The sequence below is a fragment of the Tenrec ecaudatus genome, chromosome 5 (genome assembly GCF_050624435.1).
Source record: "Tenrec ecaudatus isolate mTenEca1 chromosome 5, mTenEca1.hap1, whole genome shotgun sequence".
Classification (NCBI taxonomy): domain Eukaryota; kingdom Metazoa; phylum Chordata; class Mammalia; order Afrosoricida; family Tenrecidae; genus Tenrec; species Tenrec ecaudatus.
The window spans coordinates 125,400,807-125,424,935 of record NC_134534.1 but is presented as its reverse complement, the minus strand read 5'-3'; the positions used below and the strand labels follow the sequence as shown (position 1 = coordinate 125,424,935).

The following is a 24,129-nucleotide window of genomic DNA, read 5'->3' as shown; positions in this document are numbered from 1 at the left end:
CTTACCAAGCCATTTATCTTTTGGCCCTCCAATCAAACTGCGAGCTGATTAATCCCACATGTTCCCATTGGCCGGGTTGGCACAATAAACCTTCCTATCACAGTATATCGTAACCTATATTTTGTGCATCGTAATATTGTCATGCATGTATATATTTACTTATTTTTGTCTTATTTTTCTCTTCCACTCCATTCAAAGGACAGTACCTATAATAAACACACATGTCTAGCCAATTAGTGTCCCTAGCATATTGCAAGCATTAGAAAACTACTTACAAAAGTAATGTTAAAACTGATATCTGTGTATGAATGGATTTTTATGAATCACCACACAATGCTAATTCTAAAAATTCTATCTCTGATCAAAGATTGACTTTGGTCTCTCCCAAGACAAAGACAAGCTACTTCGTTTGGACAATTTCAGGACCTTGGTCACCTACATCTCTATCTTCTGTCTTGGGAGGATCATAAACGCAATAGCTTCACATGGCGCACACACATTCAATAGTACTTTCACCGGCAACACAACTCTCCGCAATTTAGTCTTCCAAGACCTCTGTATACCCAACAAAGCTCCTCGTCGTGCTTTGAACAAGTTGCTTGAGCATGAGAGCTGCCCAACCATTGAAGGAACAAGGAAAGAAAGCATTGGCTAAGCTCCTTCCTTCCTCGGTTCTCTCAGCAAATTTACTGTGCTTCCTGTTCCTTTCAAGAAGTCCAAAAATATTCTCTTTCGTGTGGCCTGCAATCGCCCAGCTTACATAATTTCCCTGAAATGAATCTCAGCAAAACATGCCAAAAATACACCATCAATGATTTAGGTGAACCATGCAATTATTAAAAACCCAACCAAGCTACAAGTCTTACTTCAGGCTACCTGTTCAAAGGAGGGCTAACAGCTAGCATTCAAATCAGCCATCTTACCGGCTCCCTGAGTGTGTTCGAGTTTGCTGCCCCTTATCTCATAGTACGAGCTGTAGACTTGGGATGTCCACTGTGCTTTCCAGCTAAGAACCATGCTGGCTTGTCTTTTCAGGGCAATGTCAATACAGCATCTGATACTGTTAGAAAATGCATATGCTCAGACCCTTCATATCGACTAGGACATTTCAGTTTGCCAAGGTGTACGTTGGTGGCTATACAGTCAGTTCTACCATGCAGATAGGTTCCCCATCTTGGAATACCCAGGGAAAATATTTATTTTCAATTAACTAGTCTTATTCAAAAATCTAAAAACACCATACATGAGAAACCAAATATTTCCCTTCTAAAATGAAAATGTCATTAAAAATGATGAGAGCGAGGTTCGGGTTACAGGAGGAAAATGGCTTTTTTACTGAGAAAGGTATCCTAGTTTGATTTTGGTCACCCTCCTTCCTGAACTGCTGTCTTGTGGAGCCTTCCAGGCCCAGAGAGTCCCTTGATAGTTGATCTGGAAATTCCAAGCATCTGAATTTTTATGCATGTTTCCCAAGCATCGGCATTTTAGTGCTCTGTATGGAAATGCCGTCATTCTTTCTCATTCTTTTCCAAAATATGGAAGCATATGCCGCATGTGGGAAATTAAGTGATAATATAATAAACTTTTAAAATGTACAGCCATGCATCATTTACCATCTAAGAAACATCCTATGAAACAGGAGTCTGGTGACTTGGATGTTGTGGAAATACTGTACCGTCACCTCGTCCTGCTTTGTCTCCAAGTACCTCAGACAAGCTTTGGACCACCACAGGGACCATCGCTGAGCTGAGAGGAGTTCACTTCTGTGCCTGCTCCTCAATCAATTTCATTAGCGATTCCTCCAGATGTGGTTTGGTGATTCTCCATAGCTGACATTCTCAGTAGCCATGTAGCGCCACATAGAGGTCTTCCTTCGACAACGTAGAGCATGTTTTCGGTTTGAAGATGTCTTGATCGCTGAGTGCAACAGGCTTAAACCCCAAGCAATAGCATTTGCTGGTTTTCCACCTGCATGTGGCTTTAATAATTTTTCTCTTGCAGGTCAATACTTCTTTTCTTCTCACTGCTGCAACCACCAGCTCTGGGTTTGCTACCTATGGGACCCAGGATGCAGTTCATGGAATGATTTACAAAAGAAAATTAAACAGACAGGTGATGACATCTACCATTCAAGAGATGCAGGATGGACAAGATCAAATGCTGCTGACTAAAAGCAAGTTTACGTTAGACCAACAATAGGAACTACAGCACAAACATAAGCCAGTAAGATATCCATTTGTACATTCAAATAGAGCAGCATTTTACAAGGAGGACTTAGAGATGCTTCAGAAATGAAGAGATCTACAAAGAGGATATGTAGGGAACAATGGTTTCACATTTCAATAGTTTTATTTAATAGGAAACTCTATGACTTGAGATTAATATATATATTTAACAGATGTATTGTGGTTTTATTATACATCTGGCAGCTCATTATCCATGTACACAAGAAACATGGGAAACATGTTGTGTGGGGGAAGCTATTGCATTTGATACATCCCAATCGGCATTTCGGAACAATATTATCACCTTATGGGAACATGGATGTGCAAGTAACTGGACATTCCGTGAATGGGTGTTACACCGTGGATGACTATAATTATGAGTAAGGAGAAGAAGCAACTCACTGTGGTCCATGGGGCAAATTCAGCCTGCCATTTTTATATGGGTCATGAACCAAAATAATATATAGTGGCACATGAAATTTTTTTGAAATTCAACATTCATAATCCATAAAGACATTTTATCAGAACACTGCTACATTCACCCATTTGTGTATATTGTCGATTGCTGTACAATTGAATAGATACAACAGAGCCTGTAGGTTCTACAAAGCCTAAAATGTTGACTATCTTGTGCTTCAGGGCAAAGCTTCAGGCTAATGTTGCTAGACGAAGCATATCCTTGGAGAGCAAGTGTGACTTTGGTTCAAGGTAGAGATGATTCCCCTCCCCTGATCCTACCATCCACCCTGAGGTTCAACATTTAGGTTTTCTGAGCTATTGGAGTCTCTACTGTTTTGTTGGAAGGAGAACAGTACCACCGTATTTCTCATACAAGAATAAGAATAATTTTGATCCGGTGCAGTTGCCATACAATAAAAACATTCAGCATTATTACTTCTCATTTTACATAGGCATTGCTTCAAATTTTTAATAACATCCAACTGAGGAAAATTATTTATGATAAGGGAAGCTAATAAATGACTTCATTTGTTAAAAACCTAAATTATATGGCATGAAAAACAAGATTGAATGGTGCTTATCTGCATAGCAGTGGTGAATGCTGGCACCTGTGTGCAGTTATCTGCTCAGAGCAAATAATTGAAAGTATTATTTCTAAGACAAAATTTCCCTATTAATCTGCGGAGGGTAGTAACTGAAGGAGAAGGGGAGGAATGTGTAAGGCCCACTGCATCTGTTCTCAATGAAAGACAATTTTCAACAAGTATTTACTCTCCACTCTATCTTCATATAATTACTCACTGAAGTAGTATCAATGGGAACTAAACAAAATAAACAGCAAAGAGCTTTCAAAAACCCCATGAGGCGGAAAAAAAGCATTAAATTATTTTATGCTGTTGTTAGCTGAATGTTTATTTTCTCTCTTCACCCATAATAGAAATAATGACCACAGCATTGCATATTCTCAATTTGCTTTGCTGCGTAATCAAGGGGGGGAAACAGGGAAGGAAAGAAAACGCATAATAAAGTTATTATTAGCTTTCTGTATGCTGCAGGAAATGTTATTCCTTAACTAGAGATAGATGCTTACTCAGAAACTCATGTGGTGCATTGTCATTAGCCAATAGTTCATAATTACGCACACCATACGCTGCCTGCTACCATGTCTCTAAAGCTTTTGTACATATTCATATTTTAATAGAAGATCACATATATGTAGACACACACACATTCACAGGATCAGGATGAAAAGCTCTATATTCCTATGTAGTTAAAAAGCCATACAAGTTACTTTCAAAACCGAGTCATTTTTCACCTTTGGAATTTTTGGAAACCATATTTTCCAGTAGTGGAAGGTGTGTGAGTGAATTGAAATAAAACTGAGGGAATACGGGCTTCGATACGATTCATGGAAGACAAATTTCCGAGGGGTCTCTAGGGAAGGCGTTGGTAGGATGAGACACATCTCTGCAGATGCACACGGTTATGCAGGCCTCCACCAGGTGGCAACAGGCACTAAAAGGGGGATAAAAGCTTCCCACAAAACCGGAAAACATAGGTAGGCTTGGCATGTCCCATAGGTGATGAAAGGGATAAAGGCATACACCATATAAAATAAACTGTAATCAAAAAAAATTAGTTGGAGTCTAAACATCTAGGAGCCTTGCTTCATAAACTTAACACTGAAACAAATCTCACATCATTCCCTCTGCCTTTAAAAGTCTCTGGGGACACACCCACATGGACCTTTGTGGTGCTATGATCCTGAGAGGGAGGGCAGGGTGTTGCCAGGAAAGTACTTTCCCCATTTTTCCTGTGTTTTCTCTGTGTCACTTTGAACTCACTAGTCTCCCCACATCTCTGATCAAATGCCGTATATACTTGTGTATAGGTCGAGTTTTTCAGCACATTTTTAATGCGGTTTTTGTGGTAAAGTTGGGTGCCTCAACTGATATCTGGGTCGGCTTCTACTCCAGTATATACGGTAAGTGGATAGAGTCATAAGATATGGAGAATATGGATTCCCATGTCACAGACCATCACACCCCACCTACCACCTGCTCTCTCTCATTCTTAGCTCCCCTCCTCAAACACAGTGCTTGGCAAATTAGACAGCAATGAAAACACTAAAATACAACAGCTTGCATCAGGAACCCTCTGACAAGGTCAGCCATGCAAGCTGGGCCCAGCCTGCCGGAGCAGACAGTGTCTGCTCCTGTTTCTGTTTGGAACTTCCCCTTTAGCTCAAAGAAGCAAATGGCCTCCTGTTTAAATGACAGGTGAGAATACCACTTTTGTCTCCAGCAGTCCCATAAATAAGAAAAGTACACCAGATGGTGTAAAGAGAAAGCAGAAAGTCAAATACCGAGATGAAATGCAATTCCTTAGCTATGAGACAGAAGTGGAAAGAGACAGCATATTGCTAAGTCTAAGGGTCAGGTTAGGAGCATGCAGGTTTTTCTGGGGGGTGAGAATCTCTGCTTTCCTAATCACACGTTTGCTGTTTATTCCTTTTTCAGTAACAGATAGCAAGAGTGTAATATGACAAAATAACACGGTGTTTTTCATTCAATATGTGTTAAGTACTTAGAGGATATTGGGGGAAAGATTTCAGAGTATTGAGTAAAGTTTCACTAACAAGTCGGATGGTTGCGATGGAACTGCTGCTGCTGCTGATGCAATCTATGTTTGACATTCTATCAGTATTTACAAACCCTGATTCTACTTACTGTCCCTGTAGATTAATCAACCCTGGCTCTTAGATACTGAAAAACATATTACAACAGTTGATAGCCGGGCACCATCAGCTTTCTTCACCACGTTTGCTTATGCACACGTCTGTCTTCAGCAATCATAGCGGGAAGGTGAGTATCATGGAATGGCTGTTTAGCTGAGCAAGGTGCTCTTGTATTGAGGGAATGCACGCGAGGAGGCCCAATGTCCACCTGCTACCCTACTACTGAACCTGTAAATATATGCACATAGGTCTATTTCCCCCATAATCATAAATTTAGTTACATATGTACATGTCTGTATTTAGGCTTCTGTTTTCCCTTTGCCTCCTACTCCTTTCCTCTATTTCCTTATGCTTTCCTCCTGCCCCAATACCATGTTCAGCCTTCATTCTAGTTTTAGAAATTCCTCTCAGTTACCTAGCCCTTGGTCACTCCCTGCCAGTCCTCCCATCCCTCCCCCCACTAGTTTTGTACCACTGGTTGTCCCCTTGTCCCTGTGTTAGCCAACACCTCCTCCCTTCCCCTACCTCCCACCCTCTCAGGTCCCTCCGGGACCATTGGTCCTGTTATTTTCTTCTCACAATATTTATCCAGCCTATCTTATCTAGGTGGACCTGCAGATATAGTAATATGTGCATACAAATGCGGATGGCTTTGACAGCACCAAAGTGGCACATAAGAACATGGCATCGACAGCAGCAACACCAACACGCTGACAAACAAAAAAGCCACTGACATACAAAATTTAAAAGAAGAGGAAAAAAGAAAAAAACAAAACAAAAAACAGCAAAAAACCCCACAAAAAACCTTTTAGTAGTTCGAGGTCTGTTGACCTTTAGGAGTGTTTTCCAGACGAGTCTGATGGGGTGCCACGTCCTGGCCCCAAAGTCCATCCTTTATACTCCCTCGGGACCTCCTTGCTCTGCTTCCCCCGCCGCTCGATTGCACACCCCCAGTGTTTGCCTCGGTGTATGTGTGTGGGGGGGGTGTCAGCTCAGTCGCACACCCCCCACTGTGTCTCAGATGCTGTCCCCTGTAGGGCCATGGGTCAGTGCAGGATGTCGGATCTCGCCGTGGGGCCAGCTGTATGGTTCTCTCTGTACAATGGGCCCTTCGAGCCGGGCTATCGTCCTCTGAGTTTGGTGCTCTGCTCCATTCTTCCTCCTTCCTTTGCTTCAGCTTCCTTCTGGGTGTGGTGTGGTAGGTCAGTTCCTTTCCCACACCAGATGATATATTTTCATTTTCTGTGGTACTCTCTTCGATGGTGGGGGTCGGGCTAATTCTCACTGGGCCCTTCTTCTGAAATGCTTATAGGTACATTCAAAACACCCGTCAGTCAGCTTTTAGTCACAGAGTTAATTTGTATCACCCATGCATGCTCCCAATCTATCAAATGCACATCTCACTGGAGCCATATTCTTATAGAAAATCAAACATACTAAGCTTCCTTGTTTAAGACTCTCTAGATCCTACCTTTCTGGCTACCCTGTTCTCCACCCTTTCTCTGCCTACATGTCCAGAGCAGAGTCTAGGTCTATGCTAAGCAAGAGAAATGGGAGGCAAGGCACATATATTAGCTAGTTTTCAAGTAGTAAGAGACAACAAAACAAGGGATATTAATTGTAATTAAACATAAACTATATAACTAAGCATATCAAGTATCAGCACATGCATACAAAATGAAAACAAAATGATTAAAGAAGTGACATATAAACCCACTGCCATTCTGTTGACCATATAGAATAGAACAGAACTGCCCCTGTGGGAAGTTCTGAGGCTTTAAAATTTTAAGGGAGAGCTAAGTTTCATGTCTCTCCTACAGAATAGCTGGTAGGTCTGAAGGTAAACCTTCTGACTAACAGGCACTACCAGAGCTCATTTTATTTTTATGTATGTATGTATTGTGTTTGTTAAGTTTTTTTTTAATTTAGCAAGTATACCCTCCAAATAAGACACTACAATCATTGTCATGGCAACACCAACTATGCAGAATATTAGCGCTCAATGTGGTTCCCGGGACGGTGAACTCCAGAACTCTCCTTTGGGAGCCACACTCCACAGGCTCAATCCCCAACAGGCGGCCTAACAGCCAGCACACCTGACCACACTGCTCTAGAGAAACATGGCCCAGGTTTGACTCCCATCTATGATTCAAAAACGGCATGACTATATGCAAGCTAAGACTATCCCTATTCCTTCTTGGAAAGTAATATTACTACTCACAACACCCAGTTCATACGGTTACACTGAGAATTAAATGCATTAACACATATAAATTGCTTCGGCTGGGGTTGAGAAACGATGACGTTAATATTGAGTAGCTCTATGTCATTCAGGAGCATTAGCAGCACTGTGATTTTGGCATTGGGCTGTTAAGAGCAAAGTCAGTGACTTAAACCCACCAACCACTCTGAGAGAAAAAGAGGAGGCTACTGCTCCGGTCATGATTTACACTCTTGAGAACACTACATAGGTCGATATGAGTGATAATTGACTCAATGACGGTGGGTTTAGTTTGGTTTGGATTGCCATTATTAACGAAGTTTATTGATGCTGCTCTACATGAAAAGGAGTGATGTCATGCATATCTGTAAACATAAATAATCTATCCTGCCTAGCCTCGTAACTTCTTGACGACCCTTTTAACTTACATCCATTTTTCACGTGGGGATTGTGTCTATGCACGGTGGAGTGAATTTTTTGCATCCCAGATCAAAGTCTTATTAGTTATGTGAGCTTTAGAAATCCCCTTAGCCTGTCAGTACTTCATCTCCTCTTGTAAAATGAAGATGGCGGTTGTACATGAATTAAATTATATCATGTGGAAAAACTATTAGCTCAGTGACTGATAAAAATTAAACCCTCAATGCATGTCCGCTATGATTACTATTGGTTTACATCCCAACGCAAATGCTGTCTTCTCCACTCATAGCCACATCTTAATTTCAAAGCAGGGCTTTCTCTTCTTAGAATTGCCATGCCGCTTTCTCTGTGTGGCCCGGGAAGCCTGTGCTCCTCCTCTCCCTGCGGACCTGTGCCTCCTTTCCTTCCGAGACCGACCGCAGCCGGATTCACCGCGGAATCCACCATAGCGCTTATCGCCATGCCTTAGGAAGAGCAGAGACTCAGAATTGCGTGCTGCCTGGCTGTGCAGAGAGAAAACCCTGGTCGCTTCCTGCAGGGCGTGCTGGAGTAGGGAAAGCAAACAACGACAGAAAGATGAGAGCAGGCCGGAGTGACACACCTAATGCAGATAATAAATATCTAAACCGCTTACAGAAAGGTTTACAGGAAATGGTAATAGGGAAAGATCGGGATAAGAATAGAGGAACCTAGGAAAAAGGCAACAAACTAATACTGGGGGACTCAGCATAGTACAGACTTTGCTTTCTCATTCCTTAAAGCTCCATCTATTAGATATAAAGCACTGCCCAGAGCCGTGAATCCTTTGCTTGTGCCTTGGATAAGTGCATAAATGTGTATCTGTGTGTTTTTATGTGATATACCAAGTTAATCATGATCCAGACGTTAATATTTCAGATCACACTTTCATACAGCACAAACTCAGTTCATTTAACCCTGCTAAGACATAGTACACTCTCTAGAATGACACGGTACACAGGGGTATTTAAAACCACTTGTATGAGATGAGTGCTTTAAGATTGCTCAACACTTAGGGAAGAGTCAATTAAATTGGTCTGAATAGGTACTTTACTTGCAGGATTCAGTGAACTAATCAACAGACACTTTTGAGACAATAACTATTTTAAGCATGGGCTTTATTTAATCTAATGTGTTGGGTTGTTCTCTAAAAGCACTTCCTGTGTAGCTTTTAAGTGTCCTGAATTCCTTCTTACTCACCATAATAGCACTGACAAAAACCCAATACACATAGTTATCAATGATCAAGGAGAGAAAAACCAAATAAACAATCGCACACTACATCTTTTACTCTGATTCTTACATACATACTCCTGTGACCTGTCAAGATCTAAGTGGGCTAAATGGAAAGCAATGGAGGATTTAAGATGCTGCAAAAGAGGGAATGATCCGAAGTAAAATTTATCTGTAAAAATATGGAGGGTGTCAAGATTGATAAGCAGAGATCAGAGACATCTCAATTTCCACACTGTAAATGCCATCAAATCATATTATACTGTATACTGCATGCACACAAACACTATCGAGGGAATGGCAGTCATTGGAGTTTATGGCACCAATGTACTTGAAGCACCACATCCAACGCCCCAAACTGAGTCCCCAGCGTAGATTGAGATGAACTGCAGCCCAGTAGAAACCCTTAATCATTTTCTCAGTGATTACAGGGGTGGTGTTATAAAAATAAATTGAAAAATATTCTTCAATCATTTCAGGGAGAACTTGAACATTTTACTTAGCTTTGACAGGTTTTCTTAATCGTTCTTAGGATGAAAGACTAGCCCAGAAAATCACTCACATTAAAATGACATAAGACAGGATGAAATGCAGGGATTGAGGGCATTCCAAGATTGGAATCAGCAGGCCTCAGTTGTATTTGCACTCACTGCCACTGTTACCATGAGGCTAGGGAAAGTTTTGTTCTGATTTTTCAAGCGTGCCCTGTACAAGGGAGTTTTGTTTTGACGTGTTGTTCATTGCTAAATCTACAATGTCAAAAGAGGTTAAAGTTCGTACTGCTCCAATGTGCATTTTTTTTCTAATTTTGATTAATATATGTAATCATTTTATTGTGATCGGATAAAGACTTACAGAACAATTCAGTTTTTTATTGAATCGTCATGCTCATTTTGTGTCCTGACACTGATCCCAACCCCCAGGTGAGAAGTCTCTTAAACCCCTTGCTCCCCTTCGTTTTTCATTTTCTTTCTTCCCTCTCTGGCCCTCCTGAACTTTGTTCTGGGGCAGGGATTGCCCTTTTGGTCTCAAATGTTTGATTATTCTAAGAAGGGCCTACTTCCCTAGGGTTACTGTTCCCCTTACGGACTGCTATGTGACATGAGTGAAATGAAAGCTTTAGTGATGAGTAACATGCACAGAGAAGTTCTCAATCAGTTGACAGAAAGAAACTCTGCCTAATTTTACTGAAAATTGAGCCATAAGATCTAGACCTGAAAGGTGACTGAGGTCCGTCATCTCAGGGGTTCTACCAGTGTCTAGTCTATCCAATCAGATAGCTGGTCTTTCTTATGGATTTTTTCCATATTTTCCTCTCACTCAGTTCAAGACCTCCCTAATGTGATCCCTGATCGAACTGCTGGAGACCAGACATCATTTATTTTTGTGGCCACAGGTTAGTGGAGGCTGAGGTTCGTAAGTCCATTAGTCCACTGGGTTGTTTCCATTTTATATTCAATTTCCAATTCTCTTCTTTGCTCTGGACACAGAGAGCTTAGATAGCTACTCGTGGACTTGTACAACTTCAGTCACTACTTACGAAAGTAGGATGGTGAACATTGTCTTTGTGGATTATGTTATACAAATTGACCTTGGTGTCCCCTGTGATCATGGTCCTAAACTCCAGGTCCAGAGACTCATTCCCTCAAGGTATTTGGTCATGACTAAGAGGTTTCCCTAACTGACGCCATGTTCTACTAACTTCGTGGGCATCTTTGCAGCATAGGCACGTGTAGGCATAGAGAGATGCTCCGTTAAGCTTGTGGATATCGGCCTATTCGCCTTGCCATACACATCTACGCACAGATGATTGTGTCTGCAAGATTGCGTATGTCCTAGGATGTACCTCCATTGCTCCAGCTCTTACACTCCTCCGACTGTTTGCCTTTTCCTTCATCATTTTGTCTAACCTCCGTCTTCTCCTTCACCCAAGTTAATGTGTCCACCCTCCCATTAGTGATTTACTCCCTCTCCTCCTCCTCCTGCCGATGATAATCATCACATTATGGTTATTTGCATGCGAAATCCTTTTCTCGACATTGTAATAGAGGTCTCATGCAATGTTTGTCCTTTTGTGATGGAGCTAGGTAATGCACCCTAGTGTTCTCAGGTCCACCCACGTTAAGTGTTTTCAGATTCCTAATTATTCTTGAACGTTGCATGACATTTCACTGTGTGTATGGGCCACAGTGGGTGCATCCATTCTCCTATTGATGAACATATGGGCTTTTCTCTCTCTCTCTCTTTCTCTCTCTCTCTCTCTCTCGCTCGCTCGCTCGCTATAGTGAATAGTGCTGTGCTGAGCATAATTGTGCATCTATCATTAATGTCAAATCATTTATTTCTGTAGGGTATATACCTAGCAATGTGCTGTTGGGTGATATGGAATTCCTGTTTCCACCTTTCTAAGGCAGTGCCGTCCTGTCTTCTAGAGTGGCTGCACTCTCACAGGTCTATCAGTAATGTAGGAGTGAGTGCTCTAGTCTCTGCCCACCGTTTCAGGATTGGTTGTTTTCTGTGTTTTATAACTTTGCTGTGAATGTAATAAAAGATCACATCTCATTGGTATTATGAACTATAGCTCTCTAATGACAAATGATCATAAGTATATCTTCATGTGTGCTGGGCACCTGGATGCCTTCCTTGATGAAATGTCTGTTCTTGTATTCTGCCTATTTAAAATTAGATTATTTATCTCTCTCTTGTTGAGTTGCTGACATTTCCTATGTATTTTAGAGATTGATCAACAGTCAGTGCCAATATTTTCCCCCAAGCGGTGGGATCTCTGTTTCATTTTTGGTAAAATCTTTTGATGGACACAGTGCTTCATTTTTCAGAAATCTGCTGCTGTGTGTGCTTTCAGTTATGTTTTGTGTTAATAGTTTTATTGGCATAAATTCATATATCGTGAAATTCAATAGTTTCATTACATCAAGAAATTGTGCAATCATCATCATAATCCGTTTCAGAATGTTTTCTTCATTCTTATATTCAGCATTATTAGCTTCCCATTTCCCCAATAACCTCCTCTTCTATATCCACGAGCAACCACTAATCAAGTTATTATCCATTGATTCACCTATCCTGGATTTCACATACAGAAAACATTTTGATAAATCTACAACAAACCTCAATTGAGATGAGAGCAGTAAATACTTAAACACTAGAACACATTTAAATTGTCCTGGGGGAATCACATGACAGTGTGCTCAATCTTATCCTGTGTGTGCGGCAAACCATTCCCAATGCATGCTGCAGTTCTTCACCTTGGCAAGGCTCGACCCATCCATGATCCTAGGGGATTCACGGGGAGTTTAATCCATGTATATTCCCCCTTCACCTTTTTTAAAAACATAAATAGCTTTAAAATGAGTCAAAAAGGGTATCAAATAATAAGATACGACATATTGACCATTCTGCACCGGCCATAATTGATCATGCAGTGCTCTCTGTGGGTGACAGGGCTGCTCCCATCCCTCAGCCAGGATCAGAAGGAAGTCACCAGAGGCTTAATCCAGGTGTGGGCCCTGCAAATGGCTTTAGGCTTCCATTGTCAACCCAGGTTTGCAATCCTTCTGCAAACCAAGTATTCACAATTTAGGTTCTTATATCCTTCCCTCCTTTAGATTTGGATTATATTATTTACAATCATTAAAACACACATAGGCTAGTGTACTTCTTCCACGGGAACTTACTTGAAGCCTCACGTAGAAGGCTTTATGACCCCAGATGCTATTCTTTTAATAGCCAGGCACCATCTAGTTTCTGTATCCCACTGTGTTATAACACTCGTATCTTCAGTAATTTCTTCAGGAGGGCAAGCATCAAGCAGGGCCATGTCATAAACACTAATTGTTCTTAGATTGCAGCTAGAATTAAGTGCCATTCCCAAATCCACTCATGCATCATTGATATATGTCTCTGGTTCACATTAGAGACGTAATTGTCATTTTATGTTGGAGAAAATTATGAATCACCCCCTGGGGTTTCATTCCCCTGCCATAAAGTCAATGCTGACTCATAGAAATCCTCTAGGGCAAGGACGACGTCCCCAGGTGACTATCCAAGCATGAAAATGTTCACAGAAATAGAAAATCTCATGCTTCCCGTGTAGAACTGACTGGTGGTCCTCAGATGCTAACCTTGAATTTAGCAGCCTGATGTGTTACCATTGTGCAATGATACCATCATTAGTTTACTCAGTAGTATAGAATTAAAACACTGTTGAGGAAAAGGAAATTCTGATTAACGCATGTCATACTGCAGTCAGGAGGACATTAAAACAGTAAATATATTATATATATATATATATCCTGAGCCATCATTTACTGAGCATTCTCAAAGCAAGAGGTTTGAACCAAAGTCCAACATTGGCCAGTCCTGTGCCATTGGCTATTGCCATGGGCTAGCAATCCTCTGCTTCTCACATTAGGGAGTTTCAGCCTGAAGTCCAAATGTTACAAGTGGGTTTGAGGTAAATTCCAGTTCACTTAGTGGGGTTTACATATTTATTCTTTCTGGTGTGGCGCATAAAGAAAGTGCATCTCTGAAGAACAAAGTCTAAAGTTCCAGTGGTCTACAGCACACAGACAGGATGAATAGAAACTCGGTCTTAAGTGTCCAATTATGGTGGCGTTGGACCTTGGATGGGACCCCTGGCATGGTGGACGTCCAGTGAAAGGGGACACAGAGCCGCCATATATTTATTATCTCAATGCACCCCCCCCTGCATTAATATGACAGGAATTAATCTGATAGGCACGGATCTGCCCTTGTAAGAAATGTTAAAGGTCTATGTATCAACCCCCATGTTCACTGTAAACAGAAGTCAATCATTTAAGAATTCAAACTATATGAAATGACTCATGAATTGCAGTTCACAGCTGGACTATACTCACACAAGCTCTTCTTCTCAACAATACCTTAAATTCTATGTGATTGGATAAATTATTGATGCTTATCAATGCATTCACCTTATAACTCAGGAGGGATGTTGTTTTCTTTTTATTCATTTGTTTCTGGGGGCATGTTTGTTTTGTTGTTGATTTTATGTTCTTATTGTTTTGAACTTTGTTAGTTTTGGTTATAAAATGATATTACCACAAGTAAACCAGAGTAGTTCATAAATTGTTGACAAGCAGTTGGATTCCGGACTCCCATGTAATTCTAGCCTCAATACATGAACAGTTAGTTATAACAGTATAACATGGTCCTGCTTGATACTTTCCTCTCTATGAAAGGGTCACTCAAGATAAGAGTGATACATCAAAGTTTGGTGTAGAAAGCAGATGGTGCCAAGCTATAAATTGGAATAGTATCTGCATCTTAAAGGCTCATATTCAAACAAGCAGACATTTAATTGAGGTTTAAATTAAGAAGCAATCAGCCTGTGCGATTCAAAGATGACAATAACAGAATTCAAATATGATGAAGGGAAAGCGATCAGAGCGTAGGTTGTGAACACCCAATGTGCAGAAGGCTATGGCGGACAGGAGGAGCACAACATCTACCTGCAGAGCATCCCGCCAGGTCACACCTCTGGCAGATTCCCTTTGGCCACACCTCAGGGATGCACACAGCTTTGCTGTTACACAGAGATTGCTGTCAACTTGAGTTTAGTGCATGGAATTGTGGTATCATATGCTACTTACTCAGATGACCACCCTCGTAACCCAACCTGAATTTGCTCTAGGTTTAAATAGTTCTCATTTGTTTCATGACAGAAATTCCTCTGCTTAATTGGTTTCTTCTGTTTCATTTTGTTTTCTATTGTCTCTGTTATATCTTCCAGTTTATTGAGCACGGAAGTAGTGACTGCACGGAGATAATAACTGATGCAATAGTTTAACAGGAACATGAGGTGGGAGTTGAGGGAAATTCAGGAGCAAATCATGAATGCAGGAGGGGGAAGGGAGCACTAAAGCTAATCGTGATGATCTACATACAGCACTTTTTCAAAGCAACTTAACTAAGGAAGTTTAGGATATGTTAATTTTATAACAATACATTTGTTAAATGGTGCATTTAAGAACTTAGGACCAAGGAGACCCTAATAAAATGTAAAAAAAAAAGAAAAGGGAAAAAAAAGAAAATGATGAGGGCAAAGAATGTACAGATGTGCTTTATACAATTGATGTATGTATATGTATGGACTGTGATAAGAGTTGTATGAACCCCTAATAAAATGTTAAAAAAAAAAAAAAAGAACTTAGGACCAGCCATATTCTCCCCTTGATTTCCACCTAAGTATCAGGCTTTTTTTTTTCCCAAATGTGAGGTTGCTCCTCCCCAATTTTCTGCCAATAGAGATGTAATCACCTTCATTGACACATACATACCCCATATTCTGACTTGAATATCACCCAATCCAAAGGATACTCCCACCAGAGTAGAAAGAAAATCAGCTATATTTGATAGTGTATTTATGCCATATTCTAGGGTCCCTGAGCAGCCTTGGTGGTGTAGTAGTTACATGTTGGCATGCTAAACCAATAGTAAACGGTTGGAAGTCCTGGGAGAGAAAATGGGGCTTTCCACTCCAGTAAGAGGTATAGTCTGGAAAACCCACAGGGGCAGTTCTAGCTTGTCCTCCAGGATGCTCTGAGTGGAAACTGACTTGATGGAAGTCTTTGGGTTATCAGGGCCCCTCCGTTGGTCCTAGGTCTTACAATCTTGATTATGCTCCATATTGAGTTTATTTGTGTATACCTTGTGAGATGTGGGTACTGTTCCATTTTTGGCATATGCATACCCAGTATTCCAGCACAATTAAAAAAAATAATTTTCCCGTTTAATGTGTTTGGGCCTTTTTTCAAAGACACAGCTGTCCATCGAGAGAGATATTTACTTCTGGATTCTCCATTCTGTTGTTCTATGTGCCTATCGTTGTACCAGTACCAAGCTGTTTGGACTATCTTGACTGTGTTCTTTTTCATTAGTAGTGCTTTGCTTGCCTAAGGTCTCTATTTTTTCTACCAAATTGGTGAAAAGTTTTCCATTTCTTTAGAAAATGATGTTACAGTGTGGATTAAAATTATCTGTAGATAACTTTGGATAATATTGACATTTTCACAACATTAAGTCTTTGTATATAGAGCATGGTACATACTTCCATTTTCATGGAATTCTTTTGATTTCTTACAGCAGTATTTTATAGATATCTTGTTATTCATATTTTATCCACAGTTTTAATACCAAAGGTTTCGCTGAAGTTGTTTTCCTCATATCACTGAACACATGTGCAATCTGCAGTATGAAAGATTAAGGGGATATAAATGATGTGAAGGTGTAGTGGATGAAGAACTATTCTACTAACCCGCCCAGAAGCAGTTCAAATGTATCAGCCGCTCCTCAGGAGGAAGAGGAGACTGTCTGCTCCCATCAAGATTTTCAGCCTTGGAAACTACGGCAACCTGTGATGTCCCATAGAGTGGCTTTGAGTCTGAATGGCCTTTGTGGCAATGCTCGGTGTGTGTGTGAGTATGATTCTCCACACAGAAACTTCAACCATCTAAACATGTCACACAAAGAGTGAGGCCCCAGGGCAGGTTAGAGCCATGTTCCTTTTAAAAAAAGAGTTAACATCAGATGTGGAAATACGGAGTAAATATATAAACTTTAGAAAAACATAATTTTATTTATGCACAGAATGCGATTTTTTCCCTTGGCCTTTAGAGGTAACTTAGAAAACCTTATTATTTGTGCACTGGATTGAAGTGAATCAGGGAATTTTATGCTAATGGGTGACAAGGGCATGGACAGGCTAGGAAACCTTCAGGGAACATCCCAATGACAACTCTGGGCACAAACCTCCATAGGCAAGCCCTTAACATGTTTGTCTGCTTACCTGAAGACAGACAGTTCAGGCACCTTAAAGGCAAAGATTGGAGGTTTAATTCATAAAAGAAGCCATTGAAAACTGACTGCAGCACAGTTCTACTCTGATAGAAGTTTTCATGAGTCAAAATCCAGTCAATAACAATTAGATTTTGTTTGTTTACCAAGATATTTAATAGGCTTTGATATGCCTGTAGTTCACTTAAATTTGAAAGAGGAGATTTAGTGAAATAAATATGTTGTTCAACATGGGAGCCAAATTGGTGGTGGTGGTGGGGGGGGCGGTTATGGCAAGCCTGGTAGGGAATGATCAAGATTAAGGTTATGTAAAGAAGAGGTATAGCTGTAACCCAGGTGAGGACGGAACATGATAGTGGGGCAGGAGGAAAGTCAAGGGAAATAGAGGAAAGAGCTAGGAGGCAAAGGGCATTTATAGAGGACAAGACAAAGACATGTACATGCAAATATATATATGAGGATGGGGAAATAGATCTATGTGTCTATATTTATAGGTTTAGTATTAATGTGGCGGAAGGACCTTGGGCCTCTCCTCAAGCACCCCCTCAATGCATGAATACTTTCTTCTATTAAATACTTTCTTCTGTGATGCTCACCCTCTCGACACAACTGCTGAAGCCAAAGTGGGTGAACAAGTATATGTGGTGAAGAAAGCTGATGGTGCCCGGCTATCAAAAGAGATAGTGTCTGGGGTCTTTAAAGGCTTGAAGATAAACTAGTGGCCATCTAGCTCAGAAGCAACAAAGCCCACATGGAAGAACACACCAGCCTGTGTGATCACGTGATCCCGAAGGTATCAGTTATCAGGCATCAAAGAACAAAAAATCATATCATTGGCTGCACACCTCCATGATACGATCGCTGAGGACAAACGGGTACATAAGCAAATGTGGCAAAGAAAGCTGATGGTGCCCAACTATGAAAAGAGATAGTGTTTGGGGTCTTAAAGGCTTGACGGTCAACAAGTTACCATCTAGCTCAGAAGCAACAAAGCCCACATGGAAGAAGCACACCAGCCTGTGCAATCAAGAGGCGCCAAAGGGATCAGGTATAAGGCATCATCCAAAAAAAAAAATACCATAGTGAAGGGGGAAGTGCAGAGTGGAGACTCGAAGCCCATTTGTAAGCCAAAGGAGATTCCCTCACAGAGGGGTTTGGGGAGGAGATGGGTCAGTAAGGGTGCGATGTAGTACCAATGAAGAACACAGCTCTCCCCCAGATCCTGGATGCTTCCTTCCCTCCAACTACCATGATCCGAATTCTACCTTGCAGGACTGGATAGAGCAGAAGTTGTACACTGGTACATATGGGAGCTGGAGGCCCAGGGAATCCAGGGTGGATGATACCTTCAGGACCAGGGGTATGAGGGGCGATACTGGAAGAGTGGAGGGTGAGTGGGTTGGAAAGGGGAACCGATTACAAGGATCTGCAAGTGACCTTCTCCCTGGGGAATGGACAACAGAGAAGGGGGTGAAGGGAGATGCCGGATAGGGAAAGATATGACAAAATAATAATCTATAAATTATCAAGGGCTTGTGAGGGATTGGGGAGCGGGGAGGGAGGGGTAAAAAAAGAGGACCTGATGCAGAGGGCTTACGTAGAGAGCAAATGCTTTGGGAATGATTAGGGCAAGGAATGTACAGATGTGCTTTACACAATTGATGTATGTATATATATGGATTGTGATAAGATTTGTATGAGCCTCTAATAAAATGTTTTAAAAAAAGAAATTTATTAGGGCAGAGAATGTACAGATGTGCTTTATACAATTGATGTATGTATATGTATGGATTGTGATAAGAGTTGTATGAGCCCCTAATAAAATGTTTTTAAAAAAACTTCTAAGAACACTAATATTTCATGGCATGAAAAAATAAATCCCAATTGTCTATAAAAAAAAGAAATAAAAATGTTGTTAAGGCTTTTATACTAGTAAGATATTTTCCATAGTGATGTGCTTAATTAGACAGCAACGATAATTTTGCTCAAAGAAATTCTATTTCTAACAGTTGTGCTGAGCCCTATGGTCTGAATCCCCCACTCTCCTTTCAGTTTGTTGTACAATGGTGGCTTGTGGTTTTCTGTGATGCTGGAAGTTATGCAGCCAGCAGTTCAAATACCAGCAAGGTCAACCAGAATGAATAGGTTCCAGAAGAAAAGGAAGAGGTTGTTCATGTTTGAAAAATTAGTCACTGAAAACATTAAGAATAGAGGTGGAATGTGGTCTGGTAGCCAACAGAGGGGTCTTTCAGTTTGGAAGACACATTATGACTGAGGAAGAGCTGTTGCTTCAAGGTGGACCAACCAGTTTTGAGGCAAGACTTCACAAGATAAGAAACAGCTGCAAACATCCATTCATAATCAGTGGACTGCATAAATTATGAATCTAGGAAAATTACAAGAACAATAAATTCAAGAAAAATGGGGTCATGTTCATCATCACAAAGAACATTTCTGGAGCTATGCTGATGTGTGATGCTGTCTGAGGTAGGAAGGTGCCTGCACTCCTACAAGCAAGACCAACCAATGCATGTTCATTCAAATCTATGTGCCAGCCACTAAAGCCTGTGAAGAAGAAATGGAAGAAGGATCCTAAAGCCTTAAGTCTAAATGTGACCAAACAGGCATTAAAGATGCTTTGGTAACTATTAGCAATTAGAATTCAAAAGTCCACAAAAGCAAAAATACAAACTGTACTCCATTTCATCTGAATTTAAAGAATATCTTAAGAACAGATTTTAAGCACTAATTACTGGAGATGAGACAGTATGGGATGATATCAAACATGAAAAAAGCAAAAAGTAATTAAAAATACAAGCAAAAAAGAACAGAACAGAGTGAATATCAAAACATTTTCTAAATGTGTTTTGAGCATAAAGTTTTAAAGCAAATAAAAAAACACTGAAAAGAAAATATCACAAGGGCAGCTTGAGAGACAATTGCAGCATCATAATGAAATGGACAAGTACCTGGAGTCAGAAAACCACGATGGAAAAAAATATGAAAGAATAAAAATAAAAAGATGAAAGAACTGAATAAAAAAACCTCAAGTCTCAAGTTAAAATATGGGTGGATTTTACCGGGAAAGTATTCCATGATGCAACATGAGATGAAAGCGAAACACTGTACATTGAAGAATTCACTGATCATTTTGAGAGATAGCCTATGATCTAGGACAGATGGTGCAGAAGGAAGGAGGACCCGCTGCTCTGATTTCATTGGTACAAACCAGGCCTCCAGGCACTGATGGAATTCCAAAGGGCACATGCAGCAAAGTGATAAAGCACTGGAAGCAGCCACTAGCCTATGCCAGGAAATTTCTGTGTAGCTAGGTGGACAAGCGATTGGAGGAGACCCATATTTTGTGTCCATTCCAAAGGAAGGTGACACAACAGAATGTGGGATCACCAAACAATATTAATAATATTATATGCAAGTAAAATTTTGCTGATGATAATTCGACAACTTTTGCAGTAATGCATTGACGGGGAGCTGCCAGAAATTCAAACTATATTCAGAAGTTGCACAAGTAATATCCATACTAGAAACTGATGAATCTGGGCTGAAAGCAAAAATATATACATTAGAAAGATGTTTACTTATGTCCTACAGTGTGTCGCTCATAACAGACAGCAGATAACATTGGGAAGACTATAAAATCCAAAACCTGTAACGGGGCTCATACAGAACTTCTACATCCAGCAGGAGGCAGTCATTCAAAGAGAACAGGAGGAAAGCATGAAAGGTGAGGGTCTGGGTTCTAAGACACTGGTTTCTAGGAAACTTTTTTTTCACAGGGTCTGGAGTCATTAGTAAGTTACTGTTCATTTATCTAGTTTTAACTCATCAGCTTTCTTTTTCTAACTTCTTAAACATTTTGGGGGAGTTACCTTCTCTGTCTGCTTTTTACATGGGCCTCTAGCTTTTAAAATTTATGGCAGCAAGACAGAAAGTCACATGTTTAACATCCTGACCAAATAAACATGAAAATACCAACTTTCTTTTGTTTGTTACTCTATTGTAAAAGCCTAGAAATGTTTGGCACACAGGGCTGACCTGCAATATTATTTGTATCATACATATTTAATTCTAATTAATTAATTCTAATAAAAAGTGTGTCATATGTACTACCTTGCACCCTGACTGACCCATCTCTTCTCCTAAACCCCTCTATGAGGGGATCGTAGTACCGATGAAGAACACAGCATTCCCCCAGATCCTGGATGCTTCCTCCCCCCCAACTACCATGATCCGAATTCTATCTTGCAGGACTGGATAGGGCAGAGGTTGTACACTGGTGCATATGGGGGCTGGAGGCACAGTGAATCCAGGGTGGACGATACCTTCAGGACCAAGGGTGTGAGGGGCGATACTGGGAGAGTGGAGGGTGAGTGGGTTGGAAAGGGGGAACTGATTACAAGGATCCACATGTGACCTCCTCCCTAGGAGAGGGACCGCAGAGAAGGGGGGGAAGGGAGACTCCAGATAGGGCAAGATATGACAAAATAACAATGTATAAATTACCAAGGGCACATGACGGAGGGGGGAGCGGGGAGGGAGGGGGAAAAAAAGGGGGACCCAATGCAAAGGGCTTAAGTGGAGAGCAAATGCTTTGAGAATGATTGGGGCAGGGAATGTGCAGATGTGCTTTATACAATTGATGTATGTATATGCATGGATTGTGATAAGAGTTGTATGAGCCCCTAATAAAATGTTTTTAAAAAAAAGTGTGTGATGATCCACTAAATTTAATTATTCTACTCACTTGAATGTTGGTCCTCAGTGTGAGTAATTTTCACGCCTCTGTTCTGAACACACTAAGCACCCCCCTGAGCATGTACAACTATCATCTCTACTAGATACCAAGTGGAATCTTTGTTTCCCCCAAACAGTCTCTTACTCCGTAACCAAACCAGGCTAGTCTTCATGCTATTTCAAAAATACTCAGTATGGTTGTGTAACAGAACTTTTGCTTATTATTGATGACTCCCAGAGCTCTCTTTTCTCCAAGAGTTTTGAGGTCAATTCATTCACTCCTAATTCCTTTTCTGATGTCACTTTCTCAATGAGGACTGTCACGATACTCTTATTAGCAAACCCACATTCCAACCTCCTGGCAATCATGTGACTCTACTGTTTTCTCCCACAGCACTACCACCCTCAATTCAAGATCACAACAAGACAAGAGGCACACCCCAGGCGGAGTGATCCCTGTCCATTTTCTTCACCATCTTTACTGTCCACTATTCCACACAAAGGTGATCAATCAATATTTATTTAAAATTAATGAATGCCTACCCTCTTTGAGCAAAACCATGCATCAACTTAGTCTCAGGGCAAATTCCTAGCAAGAAAGTATTGCTTGCTTCTTTGCTGAAGGGGGAAATTTGCATAGACGAAGCAGTGGAAAAATGGAAGGAAAACATAATAAATAATAGACTACAATTTTGAGGAGAAAGAAAAAATCGCCAAAAATTTGTTGCATTAACCGAATTGACTAACCTTTGGCTAAACACTAAGTTAACTCAATTTATACAGTATATTTCCACTTAATACTTATTATTGACCATGATTCATGAGATTTTTTTACTCATGAATAGATTTCAAATTTAATACTTATCAAATGGGCCAATATTTGTTAAAAGAATATCACAGTCAGTCATTAAAATCAAATTTTACATAAATTTAAAATGTGCATTAATATTCACTATATAAAACATTCTATGAAATCGACTCAATAGAACATTGGTAACAGCCAAATTATTTTTGATATCACGTTTTGCTGGTTAGCAATTCCTTAAGTAATGCCTAAATATAATTTACTTTTCTCTACTTCAAATAATTCCATTCTCCTTTCCAAAATACTTAGTTTATTTATAAAAATATTCAAGAAATCAGGTTAATCTTTAAATTCTTTAATAATATCTTAAAATTTCAGTACCATAGACAATATATCTTTAATAGGTTTTCTTATATATAAAACCTAATTTTTAAATTTCCAAAATATAAATTATATAATTTGCATATTCTCTAAAAGTACAAGTTAACCTTTTAACCTTGAAAAACTGATACAATTGTCTTTACCTACACTTCCACTGTCTGAGTATATCTTCCTCTTTTCGGTTATTTATGTGGAAAGATGGAATAATATGATTATAGTGAATTTCACATAATTGTAACCTTCTACTGCACAGAGTTCAAATGGGAAATTTTGTGAATAACAGAGTGGCTAGTGGCTAAACCTCATATTTTCTCTGGAAATAAAAGACTTATAGAAATTAAGAGGGAAATGAGAATTCAAATGTCAAAAGAGAGAATCAAAAATACATGAGAGGGAAAAGTGTTTTCTTTATTGTAACATCTGAAAATACTTAAAAGCATATGAGGCCAGAACAATTCTAACCTTCACTTAGAAAAGACAGCTTATTGTTACCTCCTAGGCAGCCAATGAATGACAGCAGGATCAACTGCTTCCATGACATCATCTTTAATTGCCAAAGGCAAGAGCAACTCTTGTCCAGACACTGATGAACAATATGCTTTATCTTCAGGTAAATCCCTTAATCTGTAAAATATATATACAAAGAAGTTAGACTTGTAAAAATGTAACTGTTTCAAAAGTACATTTATAAACACTTAAAATCCTCAAACAAAACAACTATTTTCTGATATAAAGCAGAGATGATTTGTTTGAAATGCTGATGCTTTAAAATAGTGTGTGTAGCTGTCTGAGATAGTTAAGGTTTATTGTACCAACCTGGGCGATAACCACATGCAGGATTAATTGAAGGGCAGAGAGTTAAATGGCTTGGTGAGCCTCGCCTTTCTAGTTCTTGGGTCTCTTGCTCCCTGATTGTAGGACCAGGGTGCAGCTGCCTTAGCCAGTTCCCTGCTTCAGCTGGCAAGGCTCCCTTCCTGCAAGACATCCCTAAGGAGAAGCCACATGGACCTACCCCGATGCA

General features: G+C 40.2%; 1 protein-coding gene across 1 annotated transcript in view; it reads right to left on the bottom strand.

Annotated features, from left to right (window-relative positions):
• The window catches only part of CNTN3 (contactin 3), a 379,845-nt gene extending 356,118 nt beyond the window's left edge, over positions 1 to 23,727 (bottom strand). Inside the window, exon 1 of the mRNA XM_075550729.1 lies at positions 23,601 to 23,727. Coding sequence (XP_075406844.1) covers positions 23,601 to 23,652 — 52 coding nt within the window. The 5' untranslated portion in view covers positions 23,653 to 23,727. The remainder of the gene's footprint in view (positions 1 to 23,600) is intronic.
• Positions 23,728 to 24,129: the final 402 nt, after the last annotated feature.